Raw genomic sequence first — 19,735 nt, 5'->3', positions numbered from 1 at the left:
GTTATTACAGCCCAGTGCTTACTGTGCGGTCGGTTTAGTGGTCATCTCGGTCTTTGATTGTAAATAAATGTCAGTGTGTAAATAAACTGAAGTTTGCCAGGAACTGAGCAACCAGTTGAATGCAGGAACAGCACAACGTAGAAGTAGTTACTTCGTAACTACGAAAGCGAAAAAAACAAGGACAGAAAATAGCGCTGAGCACAGCGCTCTTTTCTCTCCTTGTTTTTTTCGCTTCCGTAGTTACAAAGTAACTACTTCTACGTTGCGCTGTTCCTGCATTCAGTTATGTCCTACCAACTTTCCCAAGCTTCCACACTTCATGAGCAACCAGGCCTGTCCAGTCCTTCAATGTGTCGTCGTGGTCATCTGCATCTGAACCATTGGGATTACCTCCATTATCCCACACACATCCCAAACTTAACTTGCAGCATCAACTACATGTATATATATATATATATATATATATATATATATATATATATATATATATATATATATATATATATTTATATTTATATATATATATATATATATATATATATATATATATATATATATATATATATATATATATATATATATATAAGGCTTATATGCAGAAGAATAACTTCGGTTGCCGCAAGGTTATAAATATGAAAGTAGATGCGCTTTTACATAACAACTGTTTATTGTGCCGACGTTTCGACGGGAACCCCGTCTTTTTCAAGGCATAATAATATTTACACATGTTCCGTGTCTTCTTATAGCCTGTCGGGACAGGAGGGAAGAGGTCAAAAGAAAAGTTAAAAAAAGAAAAAAAAAGAAAAGAGAGAGAGAAAAAAAGAAGAAGAAACAGTGACACGGAAGGAGAAACATTAAATAAATTATAGAAAATCTAGAAGAAGAAGCAAGACCGACACGGCGTTATTAGAAAGGGGCAGCATCTCAACAGAGTAGGGCAGAGGTAGATGAGCAATGGCATTATTGTCAACAATACCTCCCCCGCACCCACTCTTCCCAAAGTGGGCAGTGTGCCGCCGTTCTTGTATTTCATCTTTCCGTGTAGTCCGCTGGCGGCTCGTTCCTCTTTGAAGTTTAAGACAAGTTAATGGGGAGAGCTTAAGCGCTTCAAGTGCGTGCTGGTGGCGTCGGGAGGAATGAAAAAGCCGGTGATTGAGGCGCCACCATCTATATTCATTATATGCAATGGCTCCTAGTCAGTGAAGGAACAGAATGTGCGTTAAAACTTAAAGAAGAAAAAAAAGAAAAGAAAAAGGGGGGGGGGGGGACCGTACGACATCCGGGACCAGTTATCTGTGCGTTCCGGCTGTGCTTGATGAGGCAAATCATTTCTATGTTGTCAGATGCATAGGCTTAAAGCTTTTTTAGTGGGTAATATTACTGTCGTAATGAAACCGGACTGATTAGAGAGAAGCGTTTGCGTCTTTCAGCGGTCGTAACGCTGACAGAGTGCCTGGGTGTTCATTTATTCCGTATTTTATCGTGTTAAATTTGTAGATAAAATAAGATTCTCGTTGTTCCCGTTCTCTGATTGTTCGAAAGTTGTTTTGTAGTAGTGTAACCCTGATGTCATCAAAGCTGTGGTCTTTTAATGTGCAGTGTTTTGAAAGTGGAAGTCCTGGCAGAGATCGTACATGTGCCCGATGATTGTTGAATCTAATTCTAAACGGAGTGCCTGTCTGGCCCAGGTATTGCTTGTTACATACCCCACTTTCCAGGAGGTATATGACATTGAGTCACAGTCTAGTGCACCTCTTGTCCTGTGCTTAAAATCCGAGTGGGTGCTTTTCGCCATTGTCCTCTGCATGTGTTTGCATACCTTGCATCTGCTTTTCAGTTTTCAGTTCAGTTCAGTTCAGTTTTATTTCCTTAAAGGCCCCCATTCAGGGGGTGTTACATAAGGGGTGGGATTACAATTCAAAACAGTGGAGATTCAATTAACATTGCAAACAAAAAATTGAATTAACATGGCAGATGATCGGTGAGGCGTTCCAGGAAGGTAGATGATGAGGCAATTGTGACAATGTCGTAGGGCAGGCCGTTCCAGTCTGAAGCTGCTCTGAGGAAAAACGATGCAGCAAACGTAGTGGTGCGTGATGGCGGGCGGGCAACTTGAAGTGAATGACTGGTGCGGTGGGAAATGCGTGAGGCGGCTGTTATATAAGGAGCTTGATTGAGTGAAGAATAAAAAAACTTATGATAAAGAGTTAGGCTAGCAATGCGGCGACGATAAGAAAGGAGTGATAGGCCAGATTCATGTTTCAATGGTGAAATGCTGATGTCATATGAATATGAGGAATGGATGAAACGGGTGGCCCGATTTTGAACACCTTCCAAGGCAGTGATTAGGTATGCTTGATGGGGGCTCCAGATGGCAGATGCGTATTCTAATTTTGGTCTTATAAGCGATTTATACGCGAGTAATCTAACATGTGGTGGGGAAAGGCGAAGGTGGCGTTTAAGAAAACCCAGTGTTTTGTTCGATGCTGAAATGATGTTTGTAATATGGGCGCGCCATGATAAATTAGAACAAAGGGTGACTCCTAGATATTTATACGATTCTACTAATTCGATACATGATTTAGAAATAGAATACTGAAAGCGAGAGGGATTGTGACGACGAGAGAAGGACAAGAGTTTGCATTTAGTGGGGTTGAGAGACATTAGCCAAATATTACACCAGTTTATTATATTGTTAAGGTTGCTTTGAAGGATGTGATGGTCATGACAATTAGTAATAGTATGATAGATTACGCAATCGTCAGCGAACATGCGAAAGGGTGACACCCAATTTGAGATTTCACACCTATCTTTGAATTTATTAAATGATCCTTTATATTTTTCGGCTTCTGTATACAACACAAGGAGGAGAAGTGAAAATTTTGGATAGTCGCACGCACTATTCCAATATGTTAAAGTGTTTTCTTAGGACCTTGTTTATGTTCGGTGAGTTGCTCGTGAAAGTTAATAGCAAGTTTTTGTTGCGGTGTTGGTGGGCATTATTCTGGTGGTTGAGAAGAATCTGGCGGTCCAGATTTCCAGCTTCTTTTATGGCGTCATCGATGATAGCTGGCGGGCATTCTTGATTAAGGAGTACTTCGCACATATGTGTGCTGTTTTTGTGGAAGTCCTCTGTGCACACAGATTCCGACAAATCTGCGGGACTAACAAGAAATGTTAACAAAAAATGTTAACTCGAACTAACAAGAAATGTAAATAAACAACCAGCAACAATGCCCTAAAAGAACTAACAAGAAACAACTGTAAAGGAATGAGAACAGCAATATAAGGAAAACATAGGTGAATTATGTGGCAATGGTGATTGAAAAAAGAAGAAAAAATACCTAAGTAAATTTGAAATACATGGCATTCACGAGAATAAAATATGACAAAATTGTAGGTAACAGGCTGAAAACTGATGAAAGCGGCAGACATGTGATATAAAATTCAGCCTTGTCCGTGACATAGTGATCCCTTTGCTTATGGTGCGCCCAGGAACGACAACTTTCCTGCGCTTTCGTTAATGCCGAATGACAATGCTTTAAATTTATAGATGAGGAATGATTCGCATGATTCCTGTTCGTCGTGAGATATAAAACCAGATTCTAATGTAGTTGCTTTTAGGTCATTGAGTGTATGTCCTGTTGCCTTCAGGTACCTAGATAAGGGTAGCTTAGGAAAAGTTGTGACATGCACCTTGTGATTAATAAACCACAGTCTGAATGGTGTCGCTGTCTGGCCTAAGTACTGAAGCTTAGAGACTGAGCACTCAAGTATATAGGTACACACAGTTACTCGTATTGCAATCGTACTCATCTTTATATTTCATTCTAAAATTTGACGCCAAACTCTGGGCTGAAATAGACCTGATAATATGTATGCAAACCTTGTAACGTGGTTTGCCACAAGGGTGGCAACCTGAATAGGCAGGAAGAGAATAGGCAGGAAGGCTCGACCGGCGATACACTACACATTGTGATTCCGAAAATATGTTTTAGAGGCGGTAGCTCTGCATGAGAATCTTGTGGTGCCTTCGTAGGGTATGGTTAATGTTTGGTTGCCACATTACTAAACGTTAACTACATTCCATGAATCTGTGGCATGCAATCTATGGTACGCTGCATTTGTGGTACGCCAAGTAGGCGAAGCGCTGCACGCAACTAGCCAGTAGATGATCGGCTCCCTGCGACCGTTTTGTGTCTCGAAAAATTGGGGGGAGCGTTAAGCTTCGCCTTTAGGAGTTGAACGCGATAGCGAAATCCGGCCCCTAGTGCGCCGTTCAACCGCTAAGTGCATGTCTATTAAGATGTTTTGTCTCACACGCACACACACACACACGCACACACACACACACACACTAGATTGTACCAGCAAGCACATCAATGGTTCATACAAGTTTTTGATCTAAAGCAAGAATTGCATGGCCTCCAAGATATACGCTGCGCGCTCACCATAAAGAGTCTCACAATGTCTCACAAATTATTACACACATTATGTAGCATTTGCTGTTTACTTGATCAACGCCTCTGAAGAAGCATGGTATGTTTTCCGCTAGATGGACATAGTTGTCCATTTTTAGAACTGTTCGAAAGTTCTTGTGTGTTTTTAGCGGCGATGGCTACACTATCCCGGCATTTTCGGATGTAGTTTGATGGCCTCCCAAATGCGTCTACAAATCGCCGAATGGCTTCATTTGCATCATGACACCTGTCGAACAAAATGCATTAAGGAGACTCCTTCCACTACATGGCATTTATGTAGTGTTTTTCCCGAAGCAGCTACATATAGCATCGTGGCTTTGTGGTACAACACCAGCTTGCCACGCAAATGGTCCAGATTCAATCCTCAATAGGACCGAAAATTTTATTCTCTATTTTATTTGCTTCTTTCTCAATTTTTTGCTCACGGACGATTTTCACTCACACCCAATGGTGCCGAAGCCAACGACTGAATTTCTGCAACACGAGCTATCGCATTAAAAAAGCTGCATTAAAAAAGCTGTGTCAGTTTTCGTCAAGTGGTAGATTGCGGTGCACATTTATCGTGGACAGGCGGTTATGTCTGTTTCCTTGTTATTTCAGTCGCTTCGCTGGCTGGGTATCCTGGACTCCCCAGTACTTTCGAAATGCTTTATTGACGCCACCGCGTGCCATCGAACGGTCGAGCGAGATCGCCAATCATTTCTGATTATTGGCAAAAAGATAGAAATGACTTTCTTGTGGGCACTTTAGGCCCTCTTTGCTGGGTGGGCCACTATATTTGTTCCTTCTTTAGTGGTGATGGCACACCCAAAAATGCAAATTGGTACTATAGTCACGGGCGTGTGCTAAGGGGGGGGGGGGGGGGGGAGCAGTGATGAACCAGTGTTTTCTGCTGGAACAGGTCAATCGCGCTGGTAATGGGCAATGAGAAATAGGAGACTCTCATTTGACAGAGACCTGCAGTCCGCTTTTAGTTAATGTGCCTTCTGCGAATTTTCATTGTTCAATAATGAACAGGAGATATCTCCCATTAGCGCTAGATTGCACGTGAAGATCCAGTGCCTCTATATGCTGGGTGGTCAGTGAATGATTGTGCAGCGTGAGCAGTCATTTTTTTTTCTTTTTCAATAGACGTCAGACTCTACTCGGGCGGCACTGCGAAAAACGCCACCCTCAGCGCCCCCATCGCCAGCCACACTGGCCGTAATTAGGTAGTGCAAAGAGAGCCATCTGCAAGCAAACGTGCATAGGCCTCCCTCTTTTGTTGGTGTTGAGGCACGGTTCCCTAATCATCAAGGACCTGACAAGCTTCTAATGTCAATCCAACGTCGCTTCAAAAAAGTAGGAAGCTCTTCAAAGCGAACTGCGGGTACAACGCCAAAAATGTTTCAGTTTATTTCAGCGTGCTGCAACTGGCAAATTAGGTGCAAGCGAGTGTCGCATGACACCAAGTTCGAAGCAAGCACTCACTCTGGCAAGTGTTCTGTAATGCCTAAATGCATTAAATTCGGGTGCACGCATAATGTCAAAGCGATAAAGTAGATACACGAGGAATGTATCTTACGATCAGTGAACTGGCTTTATGAGATAATTGCGGCAATTTTTGCCTTTGCGGTTGCATTCTCCACCTATCTCTCGCTTTTTGTGCATTGACCTATTTCATTTTATTAGGCAACCTAGAAAGTTCTGTAGACGACTGCCTTCCTTTTTTATATACTTCAAATGGAGATGCATGTGTCTCCACTTTCCTGGTGTACAACAAAAGGCGAAACCAAGACCTCTGAGATAGCTGCGGCAAAAAAAAAAACAACCTTATTGTGGCCACGAGCAACATTTTGCGATTTACCTGTATGACGTACGTATTAGAATTTGTTAAAGCCCAAACTTAGAGCCTTCAAAGCGTATACGTACGTGATGTGTGGTGGAGACTACTTCAGATTATCAGTGGTTGCGGCTTTTGCGACGTTTTAAAGCGCGTCACCAGTCTGCATTCAACACAGCACGCACCACGGTCGGAGGCTCTGTTATGATTCATAATCAAAGTTACCACGGTTCTCGGTCAAGGCTGCTCGAAGCAATAACAGAAGACTTTCATTATCACACTTTACCATGCGACCGGCCGTTGAGAATGCGAGTAATTTGCTTACTGAACACATTCGCAAAGGCTCGTAAAGAGCGCTCTTGCCGTCCTGCTTCGCGACAGCTACGGGAATCAGTAAAATTGATATCCTTTACGTCTGTGACAGTGCACAATGCAGTAGTAGTGCGACTAAGGTGTTTCTTCATAGACCACGGAGCTGTTGCATCTGCTCTTGTTTTCGCCGTCGTTCTTGCGAGTGAATCAGCAAGCACTTTATGGTGGTTCAGCGATGCGTCCGACTAGCAAAGAAAACATCGTAGCTTTTTTTCTTAGCGTTCTATTTACAAAGACACCTATTGTTTAGCTCAATCGTTGTTTCGAACGGGCTGACTGCACCTGCTTGCACCTGGTTGCGCAGCAAACAGTGCAAGAAAGTTGGGCTTTGCACTACCCAAAACTGCGTTGACAGGTGGCACTACGTGTGTGCAAAACTTCAGAGTCTGATGTCTATCGAAACTCGCTGGTAGACGCGGCCTGCGTCGGCGTTGCAAGGCAAAAGAGGGGAAGTGTAGGAGAGAAGAGAGAGGGGAAGGAGATGCACATGCGCGATGGGTGTGTATACGCCGCGGGTAGGAATGCCTAGGCGAGAGAGAGGGGGAGTGAATGTAGGCTAGCAGATGCTGCCTGCCTCAGTGTTGTGGGGCGATAGATGACGGAGTACAGGAGAGGAGAGTGGCAGAGAGAGTAGGCGAACAAATGGTGGAGCGCGGGTGCCACCGGATGAAGTTCGCTCATCAGAGGTTTCGCTTCTAAAACTGCACAACTAAGTCTTGGTTTCATAAGAAGTGTTTTCAGTGGCTCTCACATTCACATGCAGAGTGCAGTAGACTTTGACATGGAGTACTAACGCGTACAATTTTGAGTCACCTCAAAAGGGGCCTTTTTTTTGTTTCCATGATTTTTACTATCAATGCTCCCCATACACAGCAGCGAGGCAACACGTATAACATTTTTAGCATGATTTTACAGTTTTCTTCCCCGAGCATCTGCAAGCGAACCCCACTGCAATGGACATTGTCGCGACGAGTCAATGAAGCTCACTGCGTTGCGAAATCTGCAGCAGGCATGCAGCTCAAGCTGAGAAAATGCTGTCGGAAACTCTCGACGAGAATTCACTTATCGCTGCTCACGTGAACCATAGACCCGTGTTTCTATTTAGAACAAGCCAAAAATATTTAAACTTTATGTCAGCACTCCATTAAATTGGCATGCTTTTGTTGTGTTTTATTTATTTCTTTGACTATTCACCACTGAGGAACAGTTAATGGCAAAGTCGATTGAGAAACTTAAGCATATTTAAACGTCAAGGACAAAGCGACCATCGAGCTCATTCAGAGCAATAAGAAGTGCACTACTCTGCAAAAAAGACCTATAATAAACGTTGATGTTAATGAATCATTCAATTGGAGTTGAGTGAGTGGAATCGTTTGACATTCTTAAACAGTGGGCTGATTCGATTCAAATGGCTTTCATTAAATGAGCTAGCAGACATTTATTTTCTGTTTCTGTAGTTCGTTTTTTTATACTGCTGCACATTACCAGCTGCTTTTCCGTTCATACTGTTATTTCTGTTGTCATTTACTATCCATCCTTACATTAAAGGACAAAATACCAAAATCCGGATGTAAAGGAGTAATATTTGTAAGCATATGCTGCAGCATTCGAGCCTTTGACGTATTCATATCTATGATTATTTTATGTTGCGTAGACACTGTATTAGTAGGAGTACCTCATGTGGCATTATGTTTTCACTTTTTATTTCAGCCTGAGAAGCTTGCCCAAAGCCTTTTGTTGTTCGTCAAAGGATTGGGATTCCGTAAGTGTCTTTATATTTTATATTCTTTCGTGTGTTGTTAGGTGGTGGTGAATCGTGCAACATGGCTTGCTCATTGCTGCAGATTCACAAATGGTGCAAACACGACTATTAATGCTGACAGTGATGACATTGGAGATTCTGACTTTTATGTTCTTATCAATAAACAGCATCTTGTATACAAGGACGATATTGACTGGTACTTCGTATGGAATGAAGTCACAATTATATTTGAATTGACTAACGGTTTTCACGCAAGCATATGGAGATAAAAAAGATAAACACCTTGTGCTTGCATGAAAACCGTTAAGGTGAATTTTTTCCCACTATAGGGCAGTATTGGGTCCATACATTTGAAAGGCAAAATGCTATAGGCTGCAGTACATCCGGTAATTCCTTATTGTACCTCATCTCCCAGCAAATGCAGTGGGGAATGGTGTGCGCTATTTATGGGCATAATCCTGCAATATGCTATGGGCTTGAAAGGGTTCACAGAAAAGAGAGTTCTCTATGAAGAGACCGGTTCACAGACTCTGGTCGCACTGTCGTTTAAGGAGTATTGGAGTATTGACACAGAAATTTTGCATCTTGTTGGATGGAAACAGTGCAAAAACGAGAAACCAGGCAAAGAAAAGCCCATACAGAGCTCTGACTTTCAACAAAAGTTTATGCTTCAAACCATGCTTATATACCAATGCAGAGGAATGAAAAAAGAAGAAATAAAAGTGATAGTCGGAGATAATAAAATATCAACATCATAAAAAACCACGCTCCTTGCACTTTTGATCAACCTGATAAAAATACAACCTCTTTGTCTGAGAGGGCAATTTAGTTGTTTTAGAAGTGCTCAGTTCAGTCTTGCTTTAAGACATACCATCAATAACATTTTCAAACATGGAAGGCTTGCACACAAACACAACCAAGTAGGTATCTTCACTGAGCAGCGAGGACGGTGGTTTGCTCACTGCAAGTTTTGCTCGCTTTAACAGAAATATGGCACTGTGGTGACGGCGACTCGGGGGAAGGGTGGGTAAAGAACCTTTTTGTTTTGAGCTTGAATAAGTAGTGTACGCTGAAGATAGTTGCCTGCTGAGAAGTCGACACGACAGCTTTCATTTACCATATTTACTCGCTTGATCCTCGCACTCGCATAATTCTCGCACCCCCCACATCGCCCAACAAACTACGATTTCTTTTTTTCCTCGAGTAATTATCGCACCCCCAAAAACTGCCACAATAATGTTGTTTGCTCATTACAGCCACTGATGATAATAGCGCACGTCATCTGGCACCATCTCTTAAGCATCAAGCAAACTATTACTGCACGGAGATTCAATCCAATCCAAGCCAAGCCAAAGTGGCAAGTGCGTGTTGCGGCGTGTTTTGTATGTTGTGTTGGTAATTTTGTCACGTTATGGGGCGATACTGAAGCTACATGGCTGCTTTCAAGTTGAAAGTGATAGATCATGCACTAAACATTGACAACAGGGCTGGCGGTAGGCCCTTTGGAGTCTACGAATTTTGTGTTCGCTACTGGTGACAGCAGCTGAAAGCCACCAAGACGCGTTGGGCCTGCTGTGTGCCTAAAGCTGGGATTGATCATAAACTTTATTTTTTCAGAAGGAAACTGCGGATGATTCTATTAAATAGCCATCAGCCCAATACTGACGTCCTACGCTTATCTTTTGAGGGCTCCTGTTGCGCTACCAATGCTACCGCTACGGCCGCAACACCCACAAGCTTTGTGTATGGTATTCTAATTCTCGACTAATTGCTTGCACTTTTAGTGTCTCAAATAAATCTTGCCTTGTGTTGAACCAGTGCTTTTAATGCTGAGGTAAGTTTTAATTAGTACTTCTCAAAGCTCGCTGTTAGTTGCCGGTGTGAGAATCCCGATTCGCGGCCACTTCGTTTTCTTTTTTGCACTCTACATTTTCGTGGAAAGTTTTCTCCACGTTATTCTCGCACCCCCCAACTTTGCATCGGTTTTCCGGCAAAAAAAGTGCGAGGATTATGTGAGTAAATACGGTATGTAATGCCGCCCAGCCTAGCGTATTCCTCCCAGAAGCACCTAGACCACGTTTTCTACTTCATTGCATTGTGCAATAAATCAAGTTTGCAGTGACCGTAGCATGGTACGGTCTCGAATTGAAGAAGGCTTGAAGACTTGAAGAAGGCATCCCAGAAATTGATATGCGAAAATCAAATTAATGAGCTAGCACTGAGAGAGAAAATACAGGAAATGAGAGTCTTGCTTCAGAACGGATACTCAGCTCTTATTGAGGAAACCAGCTTTATCGTCGATGCAGTGAATGATAATCTGATGAGTGTCATTGAGCATTGTGCAGTGGAAGTTGGAAGTACGGTGGTTAGACAGGACCCTGGCAAGCTGTCCCAGAAGGCGGAAAACTCTATTAAGAAATGTCAAAGCATGAAAGCTTCAATCACAACAGAAAAAATAGAACTGACAGACTTTTCGAAGTTGATTATTAAGCGTAAGGTATCTGATGTAAGAAGGTACAACATGGAAAAAATTGAACCCACTCTAAAGACCCAAGGAAGCGTCCAAGCGGTCAAGAGGAAACTTTGTGTAGGCAAAAATGAGATGTATGCACTAAGAAACAAGGAAGACAAAGTAACTATTAATATAGATAGGATAGTTAAAATAGCAGAAGTGTTTTACAGAGATCTGCACAATAGCCGGGAGAACCATGACCTTAATATAAGAATTAGCAGTAACCCATATGACATACCACCAGTAATGACACAAAAAGACAGAAAAGCTTATAGAGAACGCAAAGAGGCAAAGCTGCTGGTGAGGACCAGGTAACATTAGACCTGTTGAAAGAGGGAGGACAGATTGTGTTAAAAAAACTAGCCACACTGTTTATGAAGTGTCTTCTGATGGGGAGACACTTAAATCTTGGAAAACGCTAACATTCTCTTAACACATAAAGAAGGAGATGACAAGGACTTGAAGAATTACAGGCTGGTCAGTTTTCTCTCTATCGTGTACAAGCTATTTACAAATATAATTTCTAACAAAATTAGGGCAACATCAGAATTCAATCAATCAAAAAACAAGCAGGGTTTCGAACAGGCTACTCAATAATCAACCACATTTATACTATCAATTGGATAATAGATAAATTCTCAAAATGCAACCAACCACTATACATAGCCTTTATAGATTACGGGAAGGCATTTGATTCAGTAGAAATATCAGCAGTCATGCAGACACTGTGGTATCAGGGCGTCAACGAAGCATATACAAACATCCTGGAAGAAATCTGCAGAAAATCAACTGCCACCATAGTGCCCCATAAACAAAGAGTGCAGTCATAGAGTTTCCTAAATATACACAACAGGGAACTCTGCGCTAGTGTCATATGAGAGCTGCAGTGCACGGTGCTTCATCAAACATCTGAATGATGTGTATTACACAGATTTGTCTGATCTTCATACTTCTGGCTCTGTTTCGATTCGCGTGGCTTGAAGCTGTTTTGTCATAAAACAAAAACCAGCAAATGTTCAGCAGTTGCGCTTCACCACATAAATTCTTCAGGCTTACCATTTCAAATCGGGTCACAAAGTTGGTTCATTCTTTTCGTCGAAACAAGGCCGAAACAGCAATAAACGAAGACACAAGTGCGAATCACTGCTCGGAAGTACGTAGACCAGGAAAATCTTTGTACTATACCCAGGTGAAAATTCCCTGCTGGTTGGCTATTGGTTCCAGCAGTGCTAGTTTATTAGCACATTTCCAGTAGGTAATGGAACCAGCAGGTGACAGGACGTACCAGTAGCTGATAGGACCAGTAGCTGGCAGTTCCAGCAGGTGTTGGAACCAGCAGGCGATGGAACCAGCAGCTGATGGAACCAGTAGCTGGTGGTCCCAGCACAGTGTTGCAGGCAGTCGGCCAACTTGTAACTCGCCGACATGGAGCACACCTCCAGCAACAAAGCAGGCAATAAGCCTAATTCGAGCTGCATATTGTCAGCTGCAAGCTTTATTGCAGCTCAAACCGGCCTATTCTAACTGAAAGTTAGAACAGACTGGTTTCTAACTGCAAGTTAGTCCCTTCACAGCTGAACAGATACAGCCTGTTTCTAACTGGAAGTTAGTTCCTTTACAGCTGAACAATCGTCACGTTCCATTTTCATAATACTTAGTATTGTGAGTTAGTAATACGAGTTTCAGTAGTACCAATGAGCAGATTAAGTTTGTTTCCTTCAAGAGCATGTAGTTCTAAAGGGGATGCTTTTCAAAAGTTTGTTAAATACACCCATAACACAAAAACATTGATGTATTACATCTTATTAAAAATTTATTTACACTTGAAAAGGGTAATCTGCCAGCTTTAGCTCCCGCTCGAACTGTTCCGGATGAAAATCCACAAGAGACCTTGATCCACACCACAGATGTCTGTATTGTCGAGGGCAGCCAAGTGATGCAGGCACTTTATAACAAAATAAAAGATTTCGTTGTCGATGCAGATCATGACTGCAGATATCAATCTTTAAAAAATGCTACCTAATATCCATTCTCGGGAAGCAGTGCGTGTAATGACGTACATATCAAGCGAATAACTTTTACATTTCTACAGCCCCATTAGTTCACTGAAAAAACTATAATTAAGCAGTGTGTTAATACTTCGTTACAAGGAGACAAAGAAACATGGCTTACTTACAGCAACTGGCATGCATATGCAAATTCATTAACATCACAAACACCAATGTACAACCACAGTGAGCTTAATAAAGCACAGAAGCATTTGGGATGTGCAGCATTTACTTATACTTGAAATAAATATGCAACTTACTTGCATCGAAGATCGATTGCTAAGATACACGGTGGGCCTCTATTTGAACTCACGAAATCAAGGCACCGCATAACCTAGCCCCCAAAAAAGCTCAAATAGGCTAATATTCACTTGTTACACTTTCCACAGATGAAACTGACCCAAAAATAAACTATTACATGCTCATGTCAGGCATATTCCAGAGGAAACTTGCAACTAATGCACGAAACATACAAATGCAAAAACAGACAAGGGACGACAAACCACAACATGTGTTGTACTAAACTATGGCGCTAAGACGTCATAATAATTTATACATTAGATAAGACTGCTATTTCTTACGCTTTTACCTGTAAATAATAGCAAAACTTTTTTATTGTGCAGTATTTGTATTATTAGGTAGGTAACTATTTAGTATTGGTTTTAAAAAATGTTAATTATAGATACGAGACTAATGCTACTGAAGAGTCAGTGAGTATGGCGGCAAAATCAATGCTTGGCAATGCTGCGTGCCGTTCAAGACGTAGCAAATGTGGTGTTCTTTATGGCGGAGTTAGCCTCTCTAGCAGCGTTGTAGCAGACGAGAGCAAACTCACTACGGTCTGATCGTAACAGAGATTGGAGAATGGTCAAAACAAAAATGTTTTTTGCCGCGGGCAATCAAGCCAGTACAGAAAACCAGCGACCACCCTGCTGGTACCAGTACAGCCAGCAGGCAGCTTGCTGGGTCCACCAGCAGGTCAGTGTGCAGTGTACTGGTCCCAGTAAAGAACCAGTAGGCACCCTGCTCGAACCAGCAGAAGACAAATGGACACACTGCTGGAACCAGTACAACCAGCAAGCAGCTTGTTGGGACTACCAGCAAGGCAGTGTGCTGGTCCCAATAAAGAACCGGTGGGCCCCCTGCTAGAACCAGCAGAAAACCAGTAGGCACACTGCTCAAAGCAGTACAACCAGCAAGAAACCAGCAGCTTAACTGCTGGTTCCATCAAAAACCAGCTACTCTCAGCAGAAAACCAGCAGGCAATTTTCAACCTGGTACCCATCATTCTCATGCTAGTTGAACGACCGCTGCGCCAGAGTCCTGTCTGGTTAATTCTGAGAAACTGTATGCATGGTGTGCTCTAGCTCCGGCTTCCCGACAGGCGGAGCCATCCCAACTTCTCGGGGCTAATAGAAACTTGTTGGCGGTGCTGCGGCCTTGCCACCGCTTTTCAAACTCTCGCCTTCGAGCTAGCTTGTTTTCTGCGTCAGTGTTGCCTTTCACTGTTGAGAATGCACTCATGTTCGTTTTCATCCATGGGAGAAAAAGAATCTATGTTCTGGAATGCGCTTAATCTTCATCGTCATCAGCCACAGCACCAAATGCATATAATTGGTTACAGATTTCTAAAGGGTACCCGCAGAATGACCAATGGCATAGTGCGTGCTTTCCCACTTCTGGAAATAATGGTGAGCGTATAGTGAGTACATTTCATGGGCTCTGCCAAGCAGTGGCCAACACTCAACGCACAACCGATGAATTTAGCAACCCTGAGATACCGTATTTTTGCACGTATAACCCACCCCTGCATATAATCCGCACCCCCACTTTCAGCTCACCGAGAAAGAAAAAAATCCTCGCGTATTGTCCGCACATTTGATATACAGGAAAGGCTGTACAAAAGCTACTGCTCAAGCAACATAGCACATATGTAGACAGAAAAAGCTTTATTTAGCAAGCAGAATACGCTGTCTGCAAGGCCAGTCACAATTCACTCACTGTCGCTGCTCTCGCTAGAGCTATCACTTGAGCCGCAGTCCTCACTATTATGCATAAGGTCATCTTCGGTTCCATCTACATTGTTTGTGATGCAGCATTTCTTGAAACTTTTTCACACCATCTCACCTGGAATGGCCTTCCATGCCTCGACAATCCACTTGCAGAATAGGGCAATATCAGGCCTTCGGATTCGTCCTGCCGGCGTCAAGTCGTAGCAGCCTTCGGCCATCCACTCGGCGTAATAGCGCTTGACATGCGCTTTGAAGGGCTTGTTAAGCGACACATCTAGAGGCTGCAACATTGACGTCATTCCACCGGGTATAACAACTAAGTCGGTGCCGTTGCGTGAAAGGCGGTCTTTCACTTCCTCAGTTGTGTGGCCGCGGAACGAGTCAAGAACGAGCATGGAATTCTTTACGAGCATCGCGCCGGGCCCCTTCTCCCATACCGTCTTGATCCAGTCTACGAACAAGTCACTGTTCATCCACGCGTTCTCGTGTGCGCGCACCACCACACCGGCAGGCAAATGAACCTTTTGTAGAGTTTTCCTTTTCAAGATGACGTACGGTCGCAGTTGCGTGCCGTTGGCGAGAGCACAAAGCAAGACTGTGATGCGCAGTTTCGTGTTCCCGCCGGTCAGCACGCTCACCGAACTGCTGCCCGTCTTCTCAATCGTTGTGTCCAACGGCATTTCAAAATAAACAGTAGTTTCATCCGCATTGCCGATTTGCGAGAAAATGTAATTGTGCTGCTTTTGCAGGCCAATTACATACCTCTGGTACTTGAGCAGCTTCTCCTCATAAGAAGCCGGCAAGCGTTGACATATTGTAGTCCGCCGTCTGATTGAGAGCCCTTGCCGCTTCATAAAGCGATGCAGCCATCCGCGGCTCACACGGAACTCGTGAGGTAGGCCTAGCTCCCTCGAAAGTCGCCGCGTTTCCACTCGGGTCATCTCGGTCGATACGGCGTGACCCCTGCTTCTCACATCTTCGATGAACTTTACTAGCTCCGCCTCCAGCTCAGGGTAGACACTGGTCTTGGGGCCACGAAATGACCTATGGTCACGGTGCGCGGCTTGTAGGCTCTCTTTCTTCTTTCTCCACTGTCGCACGCAGGACTCGTCCACATCGTGCCGTCTTCCCGCTTCGCGATTTCCGAATTCCTTGGCGACGGCGATGATCTTAAGCTTTTGCTGTGCCGTGAAGGCCTGCCACCGTACGCTACTCATGGTGACAGAACAGATTGACTTAGGCTTGGCGAACGGCTCAAGATGTGGAGAACTAGCGGTATCAGTGAGGTAAAGAGCGCTCACACTCGTCGACAACTTGACAGCACTATCCTTTCTAGTACACTGTAACAGCACCCTGGAAACAACAGAACCGAAATGCATACCTGCTACCGTGTCAAAAAGTAGTACATTAATTTACTGATAATATCTCTATAGGCACTATAGCATCTCCTTTGCCTTGCTGAAATAAATACTGCTTTATTTATTATGGAACTTACTTTATTTATTATGGAACACTCTTAGACAGCAGCATCTTTTCGGCAAGCCCTTTTCAAAAGTAAACATGGCGTCCCTGACGTAGGGACATGTAGAGGGTCACTGAGCGGCCGCGAACGTCCAAAATATATACTTGTGGTGTGACAGTGAGATTTTACAGTGAACAATCGAATTGTGTCTCCCCAAATGTTTTTCTAAATGCTTCAACGATGCAAGCAAGCGAAACCAAAATCAGCCGCAAGCTGCCGTGCTACTTGCGGAGCAACACGAATTTGCGGAAATTGCCTCCGTAGCCTTCGCTACACTGTTAAGGGGCGTCACAGCACAACACACATTGTTGTGAAGCAGCACTATAGAAAAAACCCCGTGTATTATCCGCACCTCCACTTTGCCACTGAAACTTTTGGGTTTTTGGTGCGGGTTATACGTACGAAAATGCGGTACTTTGCCCTTAAAGAGCTAAAGCGTACAAATGACAGAATGCAGTACTGACTGTCAAGTGAATTTTTTATTCAAGAAACCTGTTCGTATAAGGAAGGCCCAAGCCATTGAATTTAGGGTACCGTACGTTAAGTGTAGCCCAGCTTCTGAATCAGGTTCAAAGTAAGTAAGCAATCTATCATCTATGCCGGAGAGAGATGAAGACAGGCAGGAAGGCTAGCATTGTTTCACTGGGGGTAAGCGATGGTGATACGAGGGAGATAATAAAGAGATATACAAACAGACTTGGGGGACCACATCGTGTATACAGGTGTTCGCACACGCCTGTTGACTTTAAGTATTTCAAAAGTCTTTGGGCATACATGGTTCCTCGAACCTTGATTGCAGAATATGGTCTCGAGTTCAGCTCAGAAGCGCCAGGAGCGGGAATTGCGGGTGTCATATATCTAGTGTAGCTGCATAAAGACGTGTTCAGTTGTCTCTTCTGATTCGTAGAAACCACACGTGTCCCCCATGCTTATGCAAACTGATTAGGTCCTTGCTAATTCAGTACGCATCGAAACATTACATAATATGTCCAAGTGGAGAATTCCCAATGGTAGTTGTGGTATTCAAAAAAGTATAATGTTCATGTATATTGGATACTAAGAGATGACCAAAAATGTCCGAGCCAGCAAGGAAAGTTGTCTTGCTGCATCAGTTCTTGATGTGAACCACTGGATGTTACTCGTGGGGTGAGCGGGCTACGTGGTCAGCTAATTTAATGTCCTGGTAGCCACTTATATATATAGTACCGTGCCCTTTTGCTATAGGTCTTGATGGTTGCAATTTTTTCATTTAAAGCACCAATTGCTCGTGAGTTGACTCACTGCAGGGAAAACAGCAAACAGTGCTGCCTTTGAGTCATAGGACATGACCTCTTAGTGCTATGTTTTGTAGAATACTTATAGCAGCAAGCTGTTCCGTCATAGATGTCCTTACGTGCGACAATTGAAATTTCATAGTCATCGTTGCTTCTGAAGCTTGAAGGCTTCAACCGGACTGATGGTCTTGTCCACCAGCTCATCCGGTTGAACTTGTCAGGTTCTGCACAACCCTTAATTTCACCAAGCATGGATGTGCGGTCAAGTGAGTGCGTGTCAATTTCTTATTTCTTACATGTGCTGAATTGTGTTTGCAGTGACCTCTATCACCTTGCCTGGTGTGGAAAGACAGAGAACCTTCTCCGGGGGCGACCACAAAATGCTGGGCGCCGTGGGCCGGCGACACACCCTCTCGATGGAGGACTACGACATACCTCGGACGAGAAGGACTTCGCTCACTGCTGTACAGAAATAAGCTTTCCCGCTGCCGCTCGAAGAACTCGCAGCTTGCATCGGCTTAATTCCATTCTCTGTGTGCGGAGGCGTGCCAAAGTGCGCTACCAAACGCCCTACAACAGTTTACGAGTCCTGTCCCGTCAGGTAGCGGTGGGCAATCGGAGACCGTTGAGCAGCCCTGCGGTAAATGGACGGGACGCTGTCCTTGTAGGCCTCCTCCTGCATGCGTCTGTTCATCGATGTTGAACCCCACGCGCTTCGTATGTGTGTGTGTGTATGCATGCAGCACTCGTGACCTGTGCCAAGCGAGCCACTTCGTGGAGGCAAGCTGTCGTCTTACGGGAGAGAATGGCATTATTTCCTGTGTGCAGGCGCTTGATACCCCTTCCCACCCCGTAGTGGTCTCTACATATGAGACGCATATGTTGTGCGATGCCAGTCTAGAATCGACTGTTCCCTTCCACCCAGCTGGTGCAAGGTTGAATTTAACTTGTCCCGCCCGTATCAGTATGCATGTTGCCAGTATTCTTTCAGCGCGTTCTCTTGTAATGAGCACAACAGCGCTCATTGTTGGGCTGCATTCATGCTTCAGATATAAGAGTAGAGACGTACTACCTGGTAGAAAGAAATGGTTACACTGTGCAATTGCTTTTGGTTATCTAGTTAGGCCTATTAGGACTGGCAACACCTCCTTGAGCACTTTTATGAGCAGTCCCTGTAGTAATTGCTGCAGCGCAAATCTGTATTATTAGCGGGAGTTGCTGTCAAACAATAAAAAGTATACAAGTTGGATTAAATTGTGTTAGCGTTTTCTTCGCCTACGCGACAAAGTCATCGCTCCTGGCGGCAATTCGTGACACTGATTGATATGTGGGGTTTAACGTCCCAAAACCACCATATGATTATGAGAGACGCCGTAGTGGAGAGCTCCAGAAATTTCGACCACCAAGGGTTCTTTAACGTGCACCCAAATCTGAGCACACGGGCCTACTGCATTTCCGCCTCCATCAGAAATGCAGCCGCCGCAGCCAAGATTTGATCCCGCGACCTGCGGGTCAGCAGCCAAGTACCTTAGCCACTAGACCACCACGGCGGGGCAATTTGTGACACCACTAACTCGTACTGTCTATGGTCTATATATGTAGCGCGAGAAGTAAACCAATATTAGAGTTAATCTACATGCTACCTTTAGGTAGCAGGGTTGCGCCACTGTTGTCCAGGCACCGCTAGTTCCGCCTCCAGGGGTCTCAGTGTCACTGCTTGCCGAGCGCCATGACGAGATCATAAGCAACGTTGGTCAAAAGTGGCTCCTCTGCGCTGCGAAGAAGCTGACCCTTTGCAGCAACGCTGCAGGTTTCAGCCGCCCAAGTGTAATGATACCGGGCATCGGCAATGCTATTTCTCTTGCTGCTATTAGTCGAGATACGTGTGATCTCGAGTTGGTGAACTGCAGAACGAATGGTTTCGACGTGT

General features: G+C 44.0%; 2 protein-coding genes across 14 annotated transcripts in view; one reads left to right on the top strand and one right to left on the bottom strand.

Moving 5' to 3' along the window:
* Positions 1–19,059, top strand: part of LOC142777415 (uncharacterized) — a 498,660-nt gene extending 479,601 nt beyond the window's left edge. For all 10 annotated transcript variants that reach the window (XM_075881769.1, XM_075881776.1, XM_075881775.1 and 7 more), the window contains 2 exons: positions 8,386–8,437; positions 18,124–19,059. In XM_075881769.1, coding sequence (XP_075737884.1) covers positions 8,386–8,437; positions 18,124–18,281 — 210 coding nt within the window. In that variant the 3' untranslated portion in view covers positions 18,282–19,059. The remainder of the gene's footprint in view (positions 1–8,385; positions 8,438–18,123) is intronic.
* LOC142777416 (uncharacterized) overlaps positions 1–19,735 on the bottom strand; it is a 42,352-nt gene that overhangs the window by 14,118 nt on the left and 8,499 nt on the right. For 2 of the 4 annotated variants that reach the window (XR_012888075.1, XM_075881778.1), the window contains exons 1-2: positions 13,258–13,483; positions 12,235–12,385 (exon numbers count right to left, since the gene is read on the bottom strand). The exons of 1 other annotated variant lie outside the window; for it this stretch is intronic. Coding sequence is in view for 1 of the 3 variants with exons in the window: in XM_075881778.1 (XP_075737893.1) it covers positions 12,235–12,385; positions 13,258–13,328 (222 nt within the window). In the remaining 2 variants the exon portion in view is untranslated. Of the gene's footprint in view, positions 1–12,234; positions 12,386–13,257; positions 13,484–19,735 lie in introns of those variants that run through there. One more of the 4 variants, XR_012888077.1, reaches the window with a different exon arrangement.

This window comes from Rhipicephalus microplus, chromosome X, assembly GCF_043290135.1.
Source record: "Rhipicephalus microplus isolate Deutch F79 chromosome X, USDA_Rmic, whole genome shotgun sequence".
Classification (NCBI taxonomy): domain Eukaryota; kingdom Metazoa; phylum Arthropoda; class Arachnida; order Ixodida; family Ixodidae; genus Rhipicephalus; species Rhipicephalus microplus.
The sequence above is the reverse complement of the archived record's forward strand: the minus strand, read 5'-3'. Positions and strand labels throughout refer to the sequence as shown.